This window comes from Nelusetta ayraudi, unplaced genomic scaffold (assembly GCF_046127955.1).
Source record: "Nelusetta ayraudi isolate G7.1 ecotype Tasmania unplaced genomic scaffold, CSIRO-AGI_Nayr_v1 ptg000130l, whole genome shotgun sequence".
NCBI classification, from domain to species: domain Eukaryota; kingdom Metazoa; phylum Chordata; class Actinopteri; order Tetraodontiformes; family Monacanthidae; genus Nelusetta; species Nelusetta ayraudi.
This window is the reverse complement of record NW_027466180.1, coordinates 980001-1003113: the sequence shown is the minus strand read 5'-3', so window position 1 is coordinate 1003113 and position 23113 is coordinate 980001. Positions and strand designations below refer to the sequence as shown.

Sequence of the window (23113 nt, the reverse complement as noted above, 5' to 3'; positions counted from 1 at the left end):
ATACACATATATGTGTGCGTGTGTGTGTGTATGTGTATGTGTGTGTTCATTCATATATATTCATTCTGCAGCTGTCAGGCACTTGGAGGTACTTTCACACCACTCAGCCCAGCCAACATTACCAACAACTCAGATGAAAAAAAACAACAAGCTGAAAACCCCTAACTTACAGGCTGCTGTGCGTCTGGTCTGCTGTGTTTATCTTCTCAGACCAGCTCCCACGAGCACACGAGGGTTGCCAGATCTCACCTCAGCGCCGGGCCGGGCCGGGCCGGGCCGGGCTGGGCTGGGCCGGGCCGGGCCAGCAGGTGCTGCTGCTGCAGGAAGAGAAGAGTCAAGAAGTGCCGTTACCATGTTTTTCTCCTCTGTTTAGATCAGTACAAGGGCAACATCTGGAGTGCATTAGAGCTTATAGTAACATTGCGGAACATACAGATCACACACAACCTTGAAGTTTTTTTCACACACACACACACACACACACACACACACACACACGCCTGGCAGTGGGAAAAGCTCCGCTAAACTGTTCCAGTCTCACAGTGCACCCATTGACGATGTGGCAAATTGGCTTTAGTTTGCTAATCTAATACAGAATTAAAGGGCACGCACATACACACGCACACACACACACTTGCACGTATAAACAGAAAAACACACGGGTTTGATTGATCCCGCCGCCCGCTGCTCCCGCTGCGACTCGCTGAAACACTCAGTAAACATGATCAGCTCCTGGTTACTGTCACCATAGCAGCCGTCAACTCAAACACACGACACTCGTGTTATTTAATATTTGGCCACCGCCGCCGCCACCACCACGCATGAGCAGCACAGCATGTTTCTATCACGCACGCACACACACGCACACACACACACACACACACACACATACACACACACACACACATACACACACACATACTCCTCCTCAGGCTGCGGCCTCGACGCGGCCCAGCTGTTGCTATGTTGTCTGCCGAACTTGCAAACGCGTCCAGTTTGCAATTTGGACCAGTTGCATCATTTGAAGGGAAAACGCATCAAATCGAAAAAAGAAGGAACTTGTTGTGCAGCTCGCACGGCCTTCGTCGAGGTGAGCGGTGTCAGAAAAGGCCTGGCGAGGTCCAGTTTCCCCTTTTTCTTTGGCTGTTTTTTTCCTCCTCTTTTGCAATAATATAACAACGTCGCCATTCGCAGAAGATTGTTGGACGTGGAGGTCAGGAGGAGCTTCTGTTCAGAAAGAACTCAGAGTACAATCACCTGGCCTGCGGTCAGTCGGCCAGGGGCGTCGCCTTCAAATACTGTGAATATTTTCTTATGTAATCGTATCTTTTTGGAACGGAGCGCCGGTGCAGCTCACAAGCAGGCAGTTCAGTGTGTGTGTGTGTGTGTGTGTGTGTGTGTGTGTGCAGACCAGCCAGGGACTTTGTACAGGCATAAACACACTAATATGTCTCTGTCAGCGGTCGAGAGCGAGATGGAAACTGCTTTTTTTGTTGGGTAATTTTAGGATTTTTTTTTTGCTTTAGATGTCTGAGTCGTCACACCAGACACCAGACTGTCGTCCTCAGAATTCAACGCCAGAGTGGGTTCTGCTGTCACAACTGACACACGGATAAATGAGAATTGTGATATTTGGGGTATTTTGTTCACATTTTAAAGTCTTTATCTGCAGATCCCACATGTATCAATGAGTTACTCTCACTTTTAACACTTGATTATTTGATTTTAGAAATCGTTATATTCTTATAATATTCTGTACAATTAAAGCAACGCCTTTATTAATGGTGACTCTTGATCGACATGTGCATATGCATGTGTGTTATATTACAATTCACAGCGCCTTTACTGCAGTGCAGCTAAAAGACAATTTATGCACCGTCATCACGTTCACAAAGTTGCAGTAAGCACAGTTTGTTTTTGCTTAAATTTGATGATCCTTACAGTTTACAAAATATCTAAAAAAAAAAAAATTTTTATTTGGTCGTGTATGGTGGTGTGGTGTTTAGTGCCTTGCTGCCATAACTTTTCAATAATTCATCTCTATAAAAAAAAACATATTTTGGTGATTATTTTCTTTTGACACGTAGCTCTTTAAACTGCTCACGCCTTGTCAAAATTTTATTGCACCAATGATATTTACCTACAAACTGGTCCGTTTAAATCATTCAAAAAAAATTAATAGCTGCGGGAGATGATAAGCGTCTGCAACCTGGTGGAATAACACAGGTTTGCGCCGGAGCGAGACTTTGTACGATGCGTGCAGCGTGCGGTCGCACTCTGAGCCCGAGGGGTGTGATCAGGCCGCACTTCTCCTCCTCCTCCTCCTCTTCCCTTCATTCTTCTTCCTCCTCCTCCTCCCTTCATTCTTCTTGTGCGTGGCTGCAGAGCTGCAGCTCGCCGGCTGCTGCTGCTGCTGCAGCCACGCAGCGAATCAAAGGAAGGTGTGTCTGCAGCGGGGGGATGGGGGAGGGCCGGGTGTCGGCCCTGTAACCATGGCACAGTAAACAGCAGGGCTCAAACAGATTAAATTGTGTACAGAGATTATGTAAGGCGCGCGCATGAGTGATGTGTGAGTGTGTGAGTGCCTGTTTGTGCTGAGACACACACACACATGTGCGTGTTTCTTGTATTTCTCAGGGCAGAGTCTCCTTTCAGTGTCTGAAAAACACGCTTCCACAGTGCGACGCCCTCCACTCGTTCCTGCTCCACCCGTTCCTGCAAGCGGGCCTGCTGCTTTATGAGCAAAACCTGAGTGTGTTTTACTGCATCGGCATGCAGCGTAAAAATACATTTGTCCCTGCATGCGTGTGACCGCGTAGTTTTCATTTCACCCGTTTCCGTTTACAACTTCAAAGGTTAATCATGGGGAGAATTTGATTATGGCGATGTTCCTTTTGTTCAAACGTCCTATTGAATGGCCTCAGTCACCAGCGGTGGTCCATTGAAGGCCAATATTCAGCAGCACAAGTGGCTTCATTTATGGAGGTTGAGCATAATAAAAATATTGACTGCAGCCGTGAGAGTCTGGGATTTTACGCAGGCTCGGTCTGTTTTTCTGTCTGAGCCTGTGTGCGGGACAAAAAGTACAAATGAAATGACGGCAAGAGATAAACAGAAGGAGAAGGACTTGGTTTGGATTTTGTTTTCCCCAAATTGGAAAGACTGACAAAGAAGCTTTTTTTTTTAAGAAAAAAAAAAGTTTTGCAGGGGGCTAAAACTGATGTTTTCCAAGCTGCGTGTGATTTTGAAGAGAACATTCCAGACGGTTTGTCACTAAATCGACTAAAACTCTACTTATACTCGCGTGCTGAGGTGTTTTGCAGACGTCAACGGACATGATTTGCTCACACTGTTTGACCTCTACGCTCTCTGCCTCTGCGCTCACGCCTGCTGGACGTGAACCGTGCAGACGGGGCTGGTCTCTGGCATTCTGGCCTCAATACGCCCGCACGTTCACGGTTGGTGAGTGCAGCAGAATGATAACAGGCTCCAATAAACCCCGGGCTGCGTTTGAAGTTCAGGTCCACCCAGGCTGAAGACTTTTAAAAGCGCTCACCCTGCGTCAGGTGTTTTGAATGAGAGAGTGAGAGAGCGTGAAAGCGTCTGAATCTCACACCTTCACACCAAAGTTCAGCGAGGAGGCAGCAGAGAGGAGCCGCCTCCAGTTGCCGTGGCGGGGCCAAGAATCAACGCCCCCATTCGGTTTCCAGGTGTGATTCGTATCATCCGTAGCCATCCAAGTGATGAAGAGTGAAGACGAGTTCCAGCACTCACTTCTCTCAGCCAGCTGTTTTTTTTTTTTTTGACTGTGGAGGTTTGGGAATAAGAAATAAAGCTGGAAAGTAAGCGAGAGAAAAAAAAGTCACTTTAAACAGGTATCTACAAAAGAGGATGAGGGCCACAAGAGAAGAAAAAAAATATTACAGGAAGGAGAATTTTTTTTTTTTTTAGTTTTCATTTGAAGTTTGAAGTTTAAATTAAACTTTGTGAAAAAAAATTTATTTGCAAAAGACGATGCAAATAAAGTGTAAAATAGCGAGTAGACTGCATGGATGGTGGATTAACCCAGTTACCCATTGGTTAAACTGCCGAAAACAGGTGTATCCCACAAGGTTCACCCACAAACAAATTACTGCATAGTCATTCAAAGTTTTGCACTTGAGTTATTTTGCGCTGCCTTCCGTTCAATTATAAGTTCAGCAAATATATACTTGAAGTTCCTACTAGCTAACTAACAAAACGGTAAAAAACAAACACCTGTTTTTTAGGCCCCGCGGCCGGTTCGCAGGTGAAACTACACGTCCCAGAGTGCCCTGCGGCGACGCGACCGTCTCCTCTGCCGAGTGCGAGAGAGAGAGGGAGAGAGACAGAAGGAGAGATAGAGGGAGGGAGAGAGAGAGCGAGCTGGCGGAACGGCTCTGCTGTGTTTTACGGTCAGATGCTCACAACAAAGGACAGGAGCAGCGGAGCGGCTGACGCTCCTAAATAATCATAAAAATAAAAATAAAATAAGAAAGGTGGATATTTTTTTTATTTTTATTGTATATTCTCAGTGCCTCAGAGCGAGGGAGAAGAAATAAAATCAACGTCATTGTCGGCTTTTATTTTTTAATTTTTTAAATGTATTTCGCCTTTTTTGCACTTGTAACGCAGCATTAAGCTGGACATTTCCTTGTCTTGTCTTTTTATTTTATTTTATCCTGTGTCTCGTACCGGAGGAGCATTAGCCAGCTAGGTAGCTACTAGCAGCCCACTTCCTCCTCCACCTCCACCTCCACAGCAAGTTCGGAGCCCGGGCGAGCAGAAGAGACAGCCAGCCGGCCAGGGAGGGAGGCAGGCAGGCAGGCAGGCAGGCGCGGAGGAAGGACGAGCAGCTGGAGGAGGAGGAGGAGGAGGAAGAAGAGAAGAACAAGAAGGAGAGGGAGGAGAAAAAGAAGCACGAGAGGTTCGGACAGCCGCCGCCAAGGAAGACAGGACGACGGGCTTCACCATTCATTTCACGGTGAGTTCCATGTTTACGAGCAAGCTGCCGTTTGACGTTGATGTGTTACGCTAGTAGCAGCAGCAGCAGCAGCCGCAAGGAGGACGTCATCCCGGGGAGCTGGCTAGCTCAGCTCGGCTCGGCTCGGGTGGATGTGAACGATGCTCCATGTCTGAGTCCAGTGCCTCCTGCACTTCTTTATTTATGATAGCGGGTTAGACACGACAGGAGTTGTCGTTGTCGTTCTGGTTGTTGTTGTTTTGTTGTTGTTTTTTAGCGCATCAGCTGCAGGATAGAGGGGAGGTTATGACGGGGTTGCCAGATCTGATGCACCTGCTTGGTTTCTGTCAGTCCTCCAGTGGGAAACGTGTGCGGTTATTTATTTATTTATTCATTTATTTATTTAATATATTTTTTTTTAAAATGGATATATTGTATATATTTAAAGTAGGGTCACATGGGAAGGTGACTGAGGGTTCTGAGATTAAAGGCAGCCCTCTGACCCACCCCCATGCCCCACCCAGAGGTCAGTATTTATGGGCACCTTGCAGTAGCCCACCGCGGGGGTCACCCTGTTGTCCCTCCGCTGAGAGCAGTGCTGGCAGGGACTGAGCCACTCTTTGCACCTTCGAGGCATCCGGGTGATGGAAGAGCGTGAAGGTAAGACGCACCAGTGGTGTTGTCTGGTAAACTCCCTTTCATGGAGGCTCGATTATTATTCATTATTTGACTGTCACCTGAAACAGGGGTGAAGATCAATTCAGATAGTTTCAGCTGATTCTCACGATCTCTGCCTGCAGTCCTTTTGTTCCATGTAACCCACTGTAGTACCCTCTATAACTCTGCCCCACTGTGTGACAGATAGCATCCTGGACATTTTTTCCTGGACTCAATGGCAAATAATACACACATGGTTTATAAAAACCTTGCTTATCCCTGCCTCTGCACAATTTGACTGTCTTTTGCACATCTGCTTTGGTTGTTTGTTATACGTAGATTGACTGATTGAGTAGTTTTTGTAACTACTAAGTAGTTCCCAATTTGGGATCATTGAAGTACATCTATCTATCTATCTATCTATCTATCTATCTATATCTATCCTGTTGACCTGTCTGCTGCTGTAATTCCTTCACAGGTGTCCCCTGGGCATCAGTCCTCGTAGTTCTTCATGCGTCTCTCTCTCTCTCTCTCCTTTCCGTCTGCGGGTTGCACTCATGACTGGCTGTCATGTCCCAGTTACATTGGAAATGACTCTGCATAAATGTCCAAAAATGGAACAGAAACTGTCTGCACACGGCAGGTTCACCGTTTGCAGTAACAGCGCTGAGAAGCGCTGATTTGCCTCTCGACATTAATTTACTGGAAAGGAATTAATTACCCGCAGCAGCATGTTTGTTTCCTCTCAGAGTTTGAACAGCAGAGTGCATCCACACTACAGCGTTTCGCAAATGCCCTCTTTATTATTATTTCCTTTTACTGCAGCAGGGCCTCTGTTTTTTTTTTTTTTGCTCTCTAATTAAACGAGGCAATTAGCATGGTGCAGCAAAGAGAGAAGTTTCCCTCGTTTCCTTAAAAATCAACCTGACTAGCCAGAGAAACGAATGTTTCGCCGTGTTGGAACAGGGCCTCCCGCTCTTTATTCAACTCGCACGTCGGACAAAGGATTCATTCGTATTGAGACCTGCAGGGCTGCAACAGGGGAAGCTCAAAGTTCAGCGATCAGCAAACATTGATTAGGCTCCGATTAAGTGCGTTAAACTGCGCGCAACAGCGCGCGCTCTGTTCGAGGACCTTGCACGCATAGGCGGTTGCGACAGCCACGGCGTGGCACAACAGGACTTACTGTCGGATTTGGCAGCGAGAGAGCAGAGCAGAGAGAGAGAGAAAGACAGCGAGAAAGAGAGAGAGAGAGAGAGAGAGAGAGAGAGAGAGAGAGAGAGAGAGAGATATCAATCAACTTGAGAGAAACAGAAAAATGCCAGTTGTCTCTCAGCTATGCGTATCTTTGAAAAGATGCGCCGACCAATCAGATAAAAGCTTCTGCCATCCAGCCCCCTCCCTCCTTTCAGTGCCCACTTTGGTTTCAGTGTGTATGTGTGTGTGTTTGCGGTGGAGGTATTAGTTTACATCACTTCCAGTCCGCCTGCTGACCTCTAGTTGGTTCTGCTGCTGCTGCTGCTGCTGCTGCTGCTGCTGCTGGCTGAGTATGAGAAGGAACATGTCCTGTTAAGGAGCTGGGATCCAAACACAGGCACTCTCGTCATGAAGTTGCCCGTTAACGACTTCCTTCCTCTCATCTCCGTCTCAATTGTGCCTCCCACCACCAAATCTATTCTTCCGCCTCCTCTTTCTTTTCCTCTGCCACCTTCCCGGCGAGCGGTTTGCAATATTTTTTAAATACGAGGCTTTGAGAATAGTTTCTTTAAAAAAGACTTTCTGCATAATCCAAAGCAGCAAATCGATGATGAAATTTGTTTAATTATAATTCAAGAAGAGTAACATGGCAACTTTTCAGACACGTTACACTTTTTCCTGTACTCTCCACAGAAGGTGGAACAAAGCTTATTCTCATGAAGCCATGATTGACTTTGAGAAAGGTTCAGAACAGATGTGCAGAGAATAACAGCAGCAGCTTCTCTGTAAAAAAACAAACAAACATCTGAATTGGAAGCACTTCCACCTCTGAGGTTCCTGAAGCTCCTCGCCGTCCTAACTGAAGTTGTCGCAGGCTTTTCGCTGAGCTCACTGAGTCCATATCCAACAAAGAGCAGCGGGTCCCCTGTTGCCGTGGAGGCAGGAGGAACCTCTGCTACTGTACACTTTCAAGACTGTTTCCAGTTTACATTCTCACGGTCCTATAAATGGCAATAAGCAGCAGCGCAAAGTGATCAGGACACAATGTTTTGCTGTCTTGACAGAAGAGTGTGTACGTGTTGCGCCTTTTCAGCTGAGTGTGTGTGTGTGTGTGAGCTCCCTGGCACAGTTTAAGAGTCTCAATTTCAGGGAGGAAACCAGAGCCGATGGTGTCAGGGCCGAGCTCTGATGTCTTAATGGAGCTGCTGCTGCTGCTGCTGCTGCTGCTGCACACATCCGCACTAACCTGGTCTGTGGGGACAGTGGCAAGCTCAGGCCAGGCTGGACTGTAAAAAAAAAAACAACCCAAAACACACATGCAGCAAGACCACATGTTTATATATAGCTTAGCCTCTTTTGAGAGCAGGAGCTGCTTGTGTGTGGCCTTTTTTGTAGCGCAAATGCTCTCATAATTTCAGTTCAATTTTCTGATCTTTACTTTTCGTCCTGGACTCAGTGACCCTTTGCCACATCCAGTTCTCAGAACGGTGTGTTTTGTGGCACACTTTTTGTGTAGCAGCAGCAGAAAAGAAGGACGGACGTTCGCTGAGCGACCAGAGACGCAGCTAACTGGTCCGAAAACACAGGCAGGAGGCATTTTTTTTTTTTTTAACTGCTGCAGGTCCTTTCAAAGCTCATTTCTATTTGTTGTGCCCCTGCTGCGCTCGTTAGACGGAGCTGCGCGTGAAGCTGGTTATGGCTCCATTTGCCCAGTGGGGAAAGTGAAGTCAAGTGAAAGCTGAACCAAAATGCGCTCGCTGCCGTCGGCCAGTGTAGAAATTGAAACAACAAATCAACAAAATGCTGTGTTGTGCGGCCGGCTGCTAGTCACACGAGGAGGTTCTGTTGTTGTGTGTTGTTGTTGTAGTCGTCGTGGTTGTTGTTTGCGCCGCACGTGCCCGTCGCTATGTGTTTTAACCAGCGTGTGGCCCCGCTGAGCTCAGTGTGGAATTATGGCTATAATCTTCTACACAGCTGACAAGCAACAGCACCACCTCTAACTGTGTGTGTGTGTGTGTGTGTGTGTGTGTGTGTGTGTGTGTGTGTGTGTTTGAGAAGGACCTGACATTTTCCTCCCTGTCCGGCACGGCTGGTTAACAGGCTCCGGTTTGTGATTGGGGGGGGGATTACGTACGTTCTGGAAAGTGGGTCAGACAGTGGGCACGATTTTACAGTCTTGTTCCTGCAAGGTAGCGAAGTAGGGTGTGTGTGTGTGTGTGTGTGTGTGTGTGTGTGTGAGTGAGTGTGAGTGTGAGAGAGTGTGTGTGTGTGTTGGGGGAACAGGGGGGGTTGAACCACCAACATTTTTCCATAGTGTGCGTTAGACGCACTTTGTGTTTTATTGCCCTTTGTACTGTGAGTTGCGTCAGAAGTTGTTTGATGGGAGTAAAACTGTTGATTCGATGTGGCTGAATGATGCAGACAGGCTAAAAGGGTTTTTCGATTACAAGGTATTCGCTCTTGCCGAATACTTACAGAGAGTCGGGGCCAAGAGAACAAAAAGTACATTTAGGTGAGACATTAAGTCTGTTGCTCTTTTATTTTATTTAATTTATGGGTTAACCTATGGTGAGTTGTGGCATCATCTTACAGGAAGTGAAGGTTATAATTTAATACCGTTTTTGTGGTGTCTTCTAATCCCGAAAGGATGGGTCCTATTCGGACATGGCACAAAAATAAAATTCACAGTTGTGTCAAACCCTCGTCAGACTCGTTTGTGTGTGAGTGTGCGCGTGTGTGTGTGTCTCTTACGCCCAGCGTCTGCTTCCTCTCCACCTCACACTAGTGCACACGCGTGCAGCGGAGTGATAGTGACCCGTGAATTCTGTGAATAATTCAAATCATCTGCATCAGCAGGCGTCTAATGGTCGGTGAAGAAGCCGTGGCAGCAGCAGGAGTCGCACCCTGCACGAGTCGCTCCTCTTCATTTTGTTTTTTAGTTTTTCCATCCATCCGTCCATCCATCCATCCGTCCATCCTGCTATTCTGAGAAAACTATCATTTATTCATCGAAGGGGGCTCTATTTTTGGCTGCGTCTCCTCCTGGTCAGGTGACCGCAGCCGCCGCAGTCACCTGCGCAGGAGGAGGAGCGTCTGATTTCTCTCTCCCCCCCCCCCCACCTCCTCCACCCTCTATGATCTTATTCATCCTCTGTGCATGTTTTGAGCAGTCAGAGGAACTGGTTGGGCGTTCAACTGCCGGCACGTCCTGGTGGCCATTGACCTGGATTTTCTATTTTGAGCCGTGTTTGGAAAATGTCTCACTTTTAACGGTAAACCAGCTGAATTGTGAATAGAAACCTTTATTTTTTTGGTCGTCCGTTTATTTGTTTTTAGTAGTTCCAGGAGGTGGAAAAAAAAACACCCCCTGCTTTTTAACGTGTGGAAATGGGCCAACAGACGAATGAATGACTGACACATGTTGGAAGGGAAAATTGCCAAGTGCACAACTATAGTTTTTTTTTTTGTTTTTTTTTCAGTAAACGTTGCACCCTTGAAACCATCACTTTCTGTCCAAGCCACCTGTTTTTCTTTATTTAGAGGCGTGTCATGCCTTACAAATGCACACAACATGCAATCTTAGATGCTTAAGTCACGTTCCATCATGTCAAGTCAAATCAAGTTAAGTCATGTTAAGTCAAATCACGTTAAGTTGTGTTAAAAATTAAGGTATGTAAACTAAAGAAGAAATAATAAGTTATTCGACTAATAAGACTCACACAAGTTATTTACACACATATACAAATTTATCACGCGCACACACACACACACACACACACACACACACACACACGCACTTGTGAACACACATTCATAATTCATGCAGCTCCTAAATAATGCCCACGCCTCCCTCATCATCATTGCTTGATTGCCATTTCCTGCTTGACTTTCCAACCGTTAAGTCTCCAATGGACTTGTGTGTTCACACACACACACACACACACACACACACACACACACACACACACACACACACACACATTCTCCCACAAATGGTCAAGTGTGTGTGTGTGTGCGGCTGGAGGAGGTTCTCATGCCGCTGCGGTGGACGTTGAGAGTTGCAGGGCAGGAGGAGTTGCTATTAAAAAAAGCTTTTTGGCTGATGGGCACGCGGGCAGCAGCAGCAGCAGCAGGCGGTGGCTGTGATGTAACACACCGGCAGAGTTTGTCATTCTCCAATTATGTAACAAAGTAAATGTGTTCAAACAGGAAAAGAAAAAAAAAAAGGCACAATGATTCTCTTATTCCCTGCTGATCTTCGGCTCTGTTTTCCATAAAATCATCCCGCCAGATCGAGAGAAGCGAGGTTTTGTTGCGTGTAGAGGTCGACGGTTCGACTCGCCACCGTAGCGTGAAGTTTAGTTAGCAGCAGTCAGCAGCAGTCTGAGTCACTCCGCTGGACGGGACGGAGCAGAAGAAGCAGGTGGCCGGCAGCTACGGGCCCTCAGGTCAGCTCCTCAGTTAAAAGCTCCTTTTTACGGGTGAATCACAGGAAGAAACGCAGCAGCACGTTCACGGCACTCAGGGCGCAAAGTTTCCCAACGGAAACATGGGAAAACACGTTGAGTGGAAAGGTTGGGAGAGGACGCTGAGAGAGAGAGTGTGTGTGTGTGTGTGTGTGTGTGTGTGTGTGTGTGTGTGTGTGTGTGTGTGTGTGTGTGTGTGTGTGTGTGTGTGAGAGAGAGAAGAAGGTGAGGTGGACGGTGGTGAAGGACTGACTCATCTTGAGAGGAGAGGGTGATTATTGGAGATTTGTATAGGGCAGGCATGGGCAAACTACGGCCCCGGGGCCATATGCGGCCAGTTACGCTTTTCAGTCCGGTCCACCGAACTTGAAGAAATGACATTAATAGTCAGTAAGTCATAGAATAGCTGTATTTCATCCATTTTTCCAGTGTTTTAAGATTCATTTCAATAAAGAGCTAAATGGGGCTTTGATGATTTTCTTGTAACTTTGCCTTGGTTCATTTTCAGTTGACATTAAAGCAACATATTTTCTACACATCCCATGATATATTTTTTCCTCCTATGAGGTGAGTCACCAAAACACTCCATCCATCTGCTGCTGCCCCGGACCCCTCTGTCACATTTTAGAACCCATTGTGGGCCCACCAGTCAAAGAGTTTGCCCACTACTGGTGTAGAGTGTCTGGGAACGCAGGCCTGCCCATGTCCAGTAGGTGGGCGCCGACCTTGTCCTTGTCCTTTTATCCCGATTGGTTGATGCAGTTTTTTTTGTTGAGTCGGCAGTATGAAACATGTTTTTTTTGTGCTCGCTCAGTCTTTTGGATGATTGGCGCCTGTTACAACGTACGTCAGCTCAGTTTGGGTTTTTTGTTTAGAACTCTCAGAGCTGCTCATCCCTAATTTCTGATGAATTTTCTTTCTATTTTTGTATTTCTAATCGCAGACCATTGTTTGTCAAAAGGCCATGAGAACATCCATCCATCCTGAACCTTTCTTTTATTTTCCATTTCGGAGTCTTGATGGATGATAAACTCGTCATTGTGGTTATCTGGTGGGTGGCAGCCTCGGGGGGAGTGGGTAGCGAGTGTGTGTGTGTGTGTGTGTGTGTGTGTGTGTGTTGGAGGGGAGTTTAGGGTTCTGGACATTAGTTTGATTGTCCATAAAGAGCTTTGGTTGTGATTTTAAGTGGCATCGACGGCCAAACAGACGCAAAGTGGCCAAAGTGAGCAAACGCAGCCATCCAGAGGGAGGCCATCTGCGTCTCCTCCTCCTATTCCTCCTCTTCCTCCTCCTCCCCCTCCTTCCCCTCCTCCACCACTACCTCTTAATCGCCTGTTTGTAGTCCATGTAAGCGAGCACACGGTGTACCGCAGCAGCCATGATGTCACTGGGCTGCTCGGCCAAACAATGACCAGAGAAACTTTGACTGGACGGCTGCAGACGGAGCTCAGCTCCGCCACTCCCAAACACTGGAACACCAACACAGAGGTCCACCACATACACACACATACACACACACACACACTCACTCACTCTTCTGCTCCTGCTGGTCCTGGACTTGGAAAGTCAGGCTTAACTTGTGTGGACTTTTGGCCACGTCAACCAACGTGAAACATTTCGTTTTGGTTTTTTCAGGTTTTCTGCTTCGTTTTGCAGAAACACAAGCATGAATTTCAGTGGACACTAACAAAAGAATCATTTTTCTGTTTGTTTGTTGGGGAAAACATCTTTTCTTTCTTGTTGGAGAACATTGCTACCCCACCAAGATTCAAACTTAACAATTTCCTTTTGTGTAAAAAGCAATTTGGAAACATCTGAAAGTCTCACTTGGTTTGAGTTATCAATGTGTGTGCATCTGTGTGTATTCGGTTGCATCAAGACCCTGCGCGTGTGAGTGCGTTACATGCTCACAGTCCTACACAAGCGCAGCCTCGTGCATCAGATTGTTGAAGTGTGTGTGTATGTATGTATATGCAGTATACATACTGTATATGTGTTTGTGTCTGCCTTTACATACATGCAGGAATTTGTGTCATGTTGCGTCTCCAGCTATCTAGCGGGTGTTTGTTGTCCGTGAGCGTCTGCCGGCCTGTGTTCTGGCCACTGAATCATTGATGAGGCTGTAACTGGAGCGGCCTGGCCCCTCCCACCATCACCAGTCAACCCCCACCCCCGCAGGGCAGGGCCGGAGAAAACTGGTCGTCTTTGGGTGACACAAATGCACAATACGCCCGAGAAACAAACAGCCAAAGTTTTCTTTTCAGCCTTTTACAGTTAATTTTTTTTTTACACTTGATTTTGATCCAATTGTGGAAAAAATAATTAGTTTAGTTATTTAGAATTAGTTTAGAATTAGTCAATGAGTTTTATGTAAAGAAATTACATTTTTTTTCTAGTGGCTGTTGGAAGTCATTAAAAAAAACTGGCTCTAAATTACGATTTAATGAATTTTAGGGCCTCCGAAGATGTATTGGAATCCATTAGGGCCTCCCAGGAGACCCCTCCCCCACTCCCATACCTCCTGTGAGGCCACTGGCTCTGGTGGGAATGGGGTCCTGGGCCCCCGGACCTGAGTCCAAAGGTGTCTGTTGCTGGCAGTTTTGTTGCGATGACTTCATTTAAATCTCAGCTGGAGTTTGGCGGCGGACGGGGAGGTCCAGTCAGTCTGTAGCTTTTTCGAGGTAGAGGATGAAGGGAAATACCTTCTCATCCCACCCAAGGGCGGATTTATTCTCCTTCGAATCGAATTGAATTGAATTGAATTGAATTGAATTGAATTGAATTGGTGGTGGTGGTGGTGGTGGTGGTGGTTGGGGGTCTGACGGGGAGGTTGGAAGGAGTATCTGCTCTTAGCTCCGTCCTCATCAGTCGGGCTCAAATTCCTCACCGTGTGTCTAATGCTGCAGCCCTGTGACTGACCCGCTACACATATTTCATACCTGGCTGTTTATAGCTGATGATGAGCCACAGTGTTGTTGCTGTTTCTGCTGCTGCTGCTGCTGCTGCTGCTGCTTCCTCGGGTTGACCGGACCGCTCGGCTCCAGGCTCCCCGACCATGGATTATTTTAATCTGCCTTGTCCAGTTCAGCTTCCTTGGCAGCGGAGTGTGTATTAGGCTAATGGATGGGTGTTGTTGGCTAATCGCTGCTTCGGAAACAGAGCCTGCATGGACTCCAGCTCCATAGAAGGATGATGAGTCAGTACCGGATAAAAAAAATTTGAGTCAGTAAACTTAATAATGTTCTTTCTGGAGAAAAAATTTATAAAAATATGCAGAAATGCGTGATCATTTTCTTGTTATAATGTGAAACTTTCAAAAAATAACGGGGAATCCTGAACTCTTGATCTGGATTCTAGTCGACCATCCTGGCAGACGAGTTGATTGATTGGTTCTTGTGATGCTCTTTGACCCCCCCCCCCTTCAATTCCCTCCAGCACTCATCGATCCTCTTGGTCGGAAACATTTTGAGACCATTAAATGTGTGAGTGTGTTTTATCTGTTGGAAACCCCAAAGAATTGTGTGTGTGTGTGTGTGTGTGTGTATGTGTATGTGTGTGTGTGTGTTTTCATGTATTTGTGTATTTTTCTGGGCTGATGAGATTTTGTGGTGCCGCAGAAACAGAAGCAGCACCTTTCGACTCCTCTGACCTGGATGTGGCTGCTGGGCGTCGGCCGTGCTGTGCCCCCCCCCCCCCTCTCCCACCCCACCCCCACACCAACTCCTCTCTTCCGATTATTCCTTCCTTCCTCTTCAGCCATATGTCTCCAGGCTCATGTGACTGTGGTATGCACTCTGTTTCCTACCCATCTTGATGTTACAGTCAGACCACACACACACACACACACACACACTCAGACACTCTGGTTCACACCCCTGGGGGAGCAGTGAACCTGAGACGGCTGAGCTGCCAGTGAGTGGGCAGGGAATTGGGATTTCACATGTGTTCATCGACATGCGAGTTAGTGTGAAGACCTTTGAACGGAGAATCTCTGCCGTGTGCTTTCCTTCAAGACATCACAATAAATATGTATTTTGAATTATACTGTACATTCGTCTCGCACCATTCTACTGTTTTCATCGTCTTAAAGGCAGATTAAGTGTGGCAATCTTGGCGTTTGGAGCTTCACTGGTCGTATTTTACGCCATGTCAGTTTTCTATAATGGTGCGTCAGCTGCGAGATTCACGTTCATGAGTTCTGGGTTTATGGTTCAGCTGGATGAATGTGGTTTATTTGGCGTGTGGAGGGATTCTGACTGGACTTCTGGTCTTTGTCCACTGAAACTGTCCTGAAACTAGATCCCCTCAGGTCTCCTCAGGTCTCACCTTGACCAGGTCTTACCTCCGGTATACTCCGACGCGTCACCTCATGCAGCCTCCCTGTCTTCCGTGCTTGGAATAAACTGAACATTGACTTTTGTCATGTTTGAATTCTCAGAATTTCTCTCATGGGCCGTGTCTTGGTGTGCGCTGTCAAACCGATGAAATCGCGTAAACAAGAGAAGGGAAAAGTGCAACTCGGGGAATCAGGTTCTCTGGCTCCCGTCTCCGACGTGGATCATTTTCCGACCAGCCTGGAGTCTAATCTTCGCCGTGTGAACCAATACCCCGCCGCTGACCCGGCCCTGCAACTCTATGCGATGTGCTTCCAGACCCAGGGTCTGTTCAGATGGCCATACGAATCAGATGTGTTGTGTTCTGTGGTACGTCCGTGGAGGATGTAACTCCTGGAAAACGCCTTTTTAAGTAGAAGAAATTTAAAGGATTTACGAGCTCAAAATGATGATGAGTAAAATGAGATTCTTCTTTTTCTCAGCCCTGTGATGGAGTCTGCGTGCCAACGCAATCTTTGTGGGCTACGTGCGGAACTTTTGACCTTTTTTTTTTTTTTTTTTTTTTTTTTTAAATTTGCTCCTCGTCCTATTTAAGTCTGCTTTGTTTTGCCCTGGTAGGTATTGCGTTACATAATAGCACTGAATGTGTCACTGAGCACACAACTGACACCCTCCTGGTATTAGTCACTCGTTGGTTCGAACGCGTCGAACAGAAACTGAAAATCGGAATCTGACCACCGCCATCAAAAGAAGAGAGAGAGGTGGTGAGAGTGGGAAAGCCAGTCTTCGCTTCTGACGCTACCAGAAACCACTTTGTTTTCATCACTGGCAGCACAGTAGGTGGCGCCGACTCTCTCCAAAATATCATCTCCTTTCATGTCATCATGGTTCCTCCGCCGACCAAATTAAAACCAGGTTGGCAATTTTTGGTGACTTACGGGCTTTTTTTTTTGGTCTTCCGAGATGTGACTGTAAACTGCAGCTTGCAAAAATTAGCTCAGAGTTGGAGGTCGAATGAAACGTGGGAAACAACCAAAAACAAAGAATCGGTTTATTTAACGTTGGCTTCATTGGTCGCTACGTCGTGTTCGTTTGTCTATTCTTTTTTTTTTTTTTTTTTTTTAGCAATCTTATTAGCCACCACTACGGTTGAAGATAAAACAACCCTCTGGTTGCAGGCCAGACTTCTCTCTCAGCGGTGCCCCCAGGTGGCGGCGGCGAGGATAACGACCTGCTCGACCACTTCCAGGAAGCTCCAACAGGGGGCATTGCGATGTCCCTCCCTCTGTCCTGCTTGCGTTCAATGCTCTCTAGAAACGTCCCGACTCTTTTGTTGCCCATTTGTCTCGAGTGGCGTTACGTAAAGCGAGCGCTCTCTCCCTCTCTCCCCTTTCTCTATCTCCCTCTCTCTCACTCTCTCTCTCCCCCTCTTCTGAAGTGAGCGGCAACACCGATGCCTCAGCGTTTCACGATACAAATGCGTCGTGTCTGCACATTTACACCCCCCTTGAAAAAAAATACCCTTTTCGTCTCTTTAGTCTCGTCTTCTTCCGTCTCGTCTTCTTCCTTTTTCCGCTGAAAAGAAAAGGAGCCCAGTTTTTTCCGAGAAGGGATTCAAAGATGAGAGAGAGCGCAAGAGAGGCCGAGTGAAAGAGAGAGAGAGAGAGAGAGAGAGCCTCTCGAACGAGACGCACAAACCAAGACGACATTAAAGGACGTGAGAAAGCGACAAGTCGCAAAGAGGCACTTTGAACTCGTTTGAACCAGTAATAATCGGCATCCGATGACCTTCTTCACCGAGGGCCTGGGTGTGGAACGCAGCCGGCCCACCTGGTGAGAAGACTGGATCCTGACGTGATGTGGATTCAGCACAACCTCCCCCAGCATCCGGCCGGCCTCATTCGAAAATGTGTTATAGCTGAACTAGAAGCGAAGAAGCACAACTAGTTGGAGCTTTCAGTGACCTTTTCAATCCTAAATAACCCAGTAGTGAGCAATTGTGAGTAAAAATTGTTGGAATCGACCATTGGTTGCACAAAAATTCCAGGTCATTCTTAATTTAGCCATTGTTTTTTATTTATTTATTTATTTTTTATATAAAGTAAAACGTGATTGCAAACTCCAAGTTTTAGGCTCAGGGTTCTAAATATTCTCGATATGAAACGTGTCAAACATGATAAACAGCTCTTTCTTTGCGCAGCCTCTTTCACACCTTTTAATTAAACAAAAATCCACGTCCGCCACACGGTAACAAATGTATTTCTTGACCAGGTCCCAACATTTTCTTCCCCAAGTTACTCTTTCACCGCCCGCCGCTGCTCATTAGGACGGTTTGACATCTCAGAGCTGCAGCTTTTACTTGCAAAGCCATTAAAAAAAAGTTAAAAAAAAAAGTGCAGCTGTTATCCCGCTTTTCCTGTTCACTACAACACGTGTGCATGTTTTTCTCGTCCTCCTCCTTCATCCTGTTCCCCTCTGCCGCTGTGTTTTCCAAGTGTTGTGCTCTGTTGGCAGGCGCTGCGATTGGCAGGTGTCGGCCGCTGTCTCATCGCCGTAAAAACTTTTTACGAGGGCTCCTTGGAAGTGTGAGCTGGCTGTTCATGCTGTCAGCAGCACTCTGTCACAATGGGCTGACCCCGGCCCAGTGCCCCCCGCAGCTCCCCGCCGGCCCCCGCCGGCTCCTCGCAGGCTCCTCGCAGGCTCTATTGTTGTAGGACTGTGTACGTCGGTAGCTAGGCAGCGCCTCGGCCCATCCGCCACACCCAGCAGAGTCACGCAGCCGAACTGCAGAGGCAAGAGAGGGCTTTTTTTTTTGTTTGTTTCAGTGCGTGTGCACGCATGCAATAAAACATATACGCGCCCGCTCACGTGGTGGTTATGGAGGGGAGCTGCTTTGAAACTACATCTCACTGGGTTTTTTTTTTTTTTTTTTTAGATGAATGATGACTCAAGTAAAATGTGCGTTTTTCATTTGAAGGAGCCCCATTTTTAATCTGCAAACTGTAAAGTTGTTGTGTGGAATTATCTTGCTGCGGAAGAAAAAATGACAAAAAAAAAAACATTAAGCCACCAGTTTTTTTGTCCGTATTGTCAACTGGTGGGTCACAGAGCTGCTTTGATTGCGTTGCGGCTTTGTGGGCAGTTTACCTTTTTTCCCTTAAAAAAAAAAAAGAATTTTAAAAAATACATATTTATAGAGAAAATGTAAGGCACTTATTACACAGTAATTGCAACACTCTTGTTACACTCACTGTTCTCCATCACTACCAGTCGACGCCTTTCAAGCCCCAAAACTTGATTTTCTTGATTTTTTTTTTTCACCCTTCCTGATGTGTGACGCTTTCCATGACCAGTTTTTTTATTGCGATATTTAGGTTTTGTGCAATTCTAGGGGTAATGGGAACGCAGCTTGTGGGTGACTGAGTGAGTGGAGTTTTTGTTCCTAGTTCCCAGCCGCCTTGCTCTGCGGTAATTGCGGCGCCGTGCGAAAGGGAAGGTTCTATTCTTCACTCGAAACAATGAAACACTTTGGCTGCACAAATGTAAGTGTGACTTTCCTCCCAGTGTGTGAGACTGGAGCGGGGGTGGGAGGGGTATGGGTGCTGGTGTGAAATGATATGGATGCATAATTAGTCTCTCAGGAAGTGTATCAATGCGGTGCTCTGGTTTCAGTCTCTTGGTATTGATTGCTGTTTGCATCTTTTGTCACAAAACAACAAACAAAATACAATTTATAATTGAAATACATACATATAAAAATCTTTAAAGGTCGCACGTTGCGTAAATTTCACTTCACCGACTCTTTCCTAAGAACTCGAATCGGGTACATCCTCTTGTTACCACGTCCCACCCAGCATCCACACAACTCCAGCTTCTCCAGTGCATTTTTTTTTTTTTTTTTTTAAATCCGTTTGGGGTATTCTGGGAATCGTAGTGGGAGCTATTACTGGATGAGAGCAGCCAGTCAAGTGGATGACGTTGCTCTTTATTTCAACTTTATTTATATCCTAAATGTGGACAATGTGGCGACGATCGACGGTGGCCCATGCCAGCAGGAAGTCGCTCCCCTCTCATTTCTCATGCCCTTGTTTTTTGACTTTTTTTTGCATCTGTCTGCCCCTCACTTTCACTTCCTGCTGGGTTTTTTTTTTCAAAAAAGGCTGTGTGAGAACATTTCTATGGGTTCAGTGTTCACTGATAGCCACCTTGCTCAGTAACTGCAAGTCACTCATAAGGAATAGAATAGAATAGAATAGAATAAAATGAAATAGAATGGCTTTATTAATCCCACATTGGAGAAATTTGCATCATTACAGCAACAAAAAGTAGTGCAAAGAGAATGAAAATGTGTGTTTGTGTGTGAATTCAGGTTGACCGTGTATTTGCTGTTTCTACAGCTGCGTAAGTCATCACAAGGCTCGTCTCGCTGAACCAAATTATGCCACTTCACATTTAAACAGCTGACCAACCGCTCGACATGTTTGCCTCATCGCTGCTGCTGCTGCTGCTGCTGCTGCGTTTGCATCTCCGCCTAAGCAGGACAAAATAAATATGGGGTCTTTTTAGGTCACACAGTAGCAATCTGTGTCGGAACATGACCTACATTCTAAAGATTTATCCCCAGCTATTAAACACGTGTCCAGATTTTAAAGGTCCCATTACAGACATTTTCTCCCGTCATTTGTCGTGTGTTTCTCGGACTCCAGTGAAGTTCACCCTACAGTGCAGGGTTAACATTGCAGAAGGCAGCGTGTTGAGCCCTCTGTTTTCAGCCTGCTGCTAAAACAGATGCTTAGTTTTACCTTCCACGAGGAAAAAACAAAAACAAAAACCAGGCGGTCTAGAGGGCGGAGCCAACACGTGATGCATCGTGACACCGGGTGTCACAAAGGGGCCCATCCCCGACAGTCTGCTTTAACACGTGCTGCCTCAATGAAGGAGCGAGCAGATCATTGTGACTTGAAAAAAAATCCATTAATGCATCAATACATTTGTTGATAATTTTTCCAAAATGTACTTTATTGATCCCAAATTAGGAAACTACTCTGTTGCAACACTATAAACAATATAAAAAAGGGTGGAGCTCTAAGAACAGCCAGGTGGAGCTCTGGAAGCAGACGGGCGGGCTGACTGGAATGGTTCTGGACTCAGTCCGATCTTCATCTCATCTTCCTCTCTTGTTGCTCTGCAGGGCAGGACGAGTGCCGCAGCCAAACGCACATGAAGCATGAAAGGATAGAGCTGAGGCTCAGCTGACCCTTCCCCTCTCCTCCTCCTCCCCCTCCCCCCTGTGCTCCCTCATTCACCTCCTCCTCCTCCCTTCTCCATCCCTGTCTGATCTGGCCCCTCCCCGCCTCCCCCTCCCCACCTCCGCCGCTGAGCCTCGTCCTGCTGAGCCTGATGTACTCGCCGGAGCAGGAAACCATCTCCACCACCTCCTCCACCAAAGTGCCAGTCAAGTACGGGGAGCTCATTGTGCTGGGGTAAGACACCGCTCACACATCCCGGCCCTGCATCTCTCAACAAAGCTGCTTTTACCTTTGTTTGCTGTCAAGAATGGTTGTTATATTTTTAAATGCGAGAAGTGTTTCCATGACACTTTTGCGATGTACCTCTTAATTGGATTACATCTGAAAAACCACCTCATGAGAGCGTAAAAAAGGTTTAGGTGTTTACATTACCATTTTTTTTATTGCAATATTTCGGTTTTTGCGCAATTCTAGGGGTAATGGACACACAGCTAGTGAAACTAACCTAATTTTAAGTATTGACAACTAATAATAACTGCGATTGCATTTGAAGCTACTCATGGTAGCTTAATAACGACAATAGAGACATTCTTCACATCTCAGGCTGTCCAGGTGGAAATATTATGGGTTCTATCTGCAAGTTGTGACTCAATACGCCCCCGAGTTCTGTTTCAAATGGTTGGAATTCAAACATAAATCACCGTGAACCGACAAGCTCACGGAAAGTTTCGAAAGCATCCGTAGTGAAGGGGGGAAAATTACTGGGATATTGAGGAGACAAATTGCTTTGAATGGCAATTTTAAATCTCAAATTGTGAAGACTAACCTGAAGGGAAGATGATTTAAAAAAAAAAAAAAAAAAAAAAAAAGCAATTCATTGTGTGTATTTTGTGTCTTTTTTTTTTTTTTTTTACTCTTCTTCAACACGTTAGCAATAAATGATTGGTTGCTAAATTTAGCTCCTAAAGGAGGACATTTCCCCTCATGTGGAGCTCAAAGGGGTAAATATTTGACTCAGAGGGTTGAAGTGGGTCAGAAACACGCGTGTGAGTGCTGATCAAAGTCTCCCTCGCGGTGCCTCTGCTGCCCTTGTTGGCGTCGCTGTGCGCCGTGACCTGCTTTGACTCCTGGAGTCACTTGTCGACTCTGTGAGTCACTGCTTGCCCTGCGCGCGTTTGTTTTGGTCACAGTTTCCGCCGTCGCAGCTCGCTGGGCACCGCTGGGCTCCGCTGCCCGACGCCTGCTGTGACTGTTGAACCAGTTAAGAACTTGAGCGCTTGATTGAAAATGTGACCAGGATGTGTAAATTCTCTGGTTAAACCACAAAATGTTCCACTCATTGCAGCATAACGCAGCAACACTACCACTACTACTACTACTGTTACGACTACTACTACTACTACTACTAATAATAATAATAATAATAATAATAATAATAATAATAATAATAATAATAGTACTAATAATAATAATAATGTAAAAATGTCCAAAAAACAGAACAACAAACACAGCTTTAAACCTGAATAAAAGTAATTTATTAGTATTTTTTTTTTAAAAATCCACTTTATGAACTCTTCATAGGGACTGAAATGATCATCAGGCCTGAGCAGGTAATTTTGTTCCAGACACGAAAGGGAAATGAAGCACTGCTTACGCAACACTTGTACAGCGAGTACACGAAAAACATATAGAATTTCATAATAGGGGCATAATGAATAAAAACACAACATCTTTAGAAGGTCTTGTTTCAAGGAGGAAGTGAAACTTGCCTGAAGAATTTGAACCTTGCACGGTAAATAATGAATGTGCTTTTAATGAAAGGTTTATTTTGAAGAATTTAAATATGAAACCTGTTTGAGTTATTTTACACTTTTATTGTTTCTTGCATAATTCCATGTGTGTTCTTATGTAGTTTTGACACCTTCAGTGAGAGACTGCAATGTCAATAGTCATGACGAATGAAAGAAAAGACATTAAATTCATCGGTTGTGTCCAAACTTCTGACTGGTAGTGTATAACCTACGTAGCATGTCATAGCATGACATGGAATACAAAAAAACAAACGCTGCTTCAGCGCTTTGCAGACATATACAACCCCGGGCCAGTGGAAAGCTTCCTCTGGAACAGTGCGGATGAGATCACCGAGTCGGGAGCAGCGTCGGGAATCTCATCACAACTTTTTCCTCCAGCAGAGGAAACTGCTCGACTGCTTCTTTTGACTCTGGTCCA

General features: G+C 46.0%; 1 protein-coding gene across 2 annotated transcripts in view; it reads left to right on the top strand.

Moving 5' to 3' along the window:
• The first annotated feature begins 4424 nt into the window (after nucleotides 1-4424).
• The window catches only part of peli1b (pellino E3 ubiquitin protein ligase 1b), a 29601-nt gene continuing 10912 nt past the window's right edge, over nucleotides 4425-23113 (top strand). Inside the window, exons 1-2 of one of the 2 annotated variants that reach the window (XM_076050795.1) lie at nucleotides 4425-5002; nucleotides 20827-21118. In XM_076050795.1, coding sequence (XP_075906910.1) covers nucleotides 21036-21118 — 83 coding nt within the window. In that variant the 5' untranslated portion in view covers nucleotides 4425-5002; nucleotides 20827-21035. Of the gene's footprint in view, nucleotides 5003-5498; nucleotides 5642-20826; nucleotides 21119-23113 lie in introns of those variants that run through there. The other variant, XM_076050796.1, reaches the window with a different exon arrangement.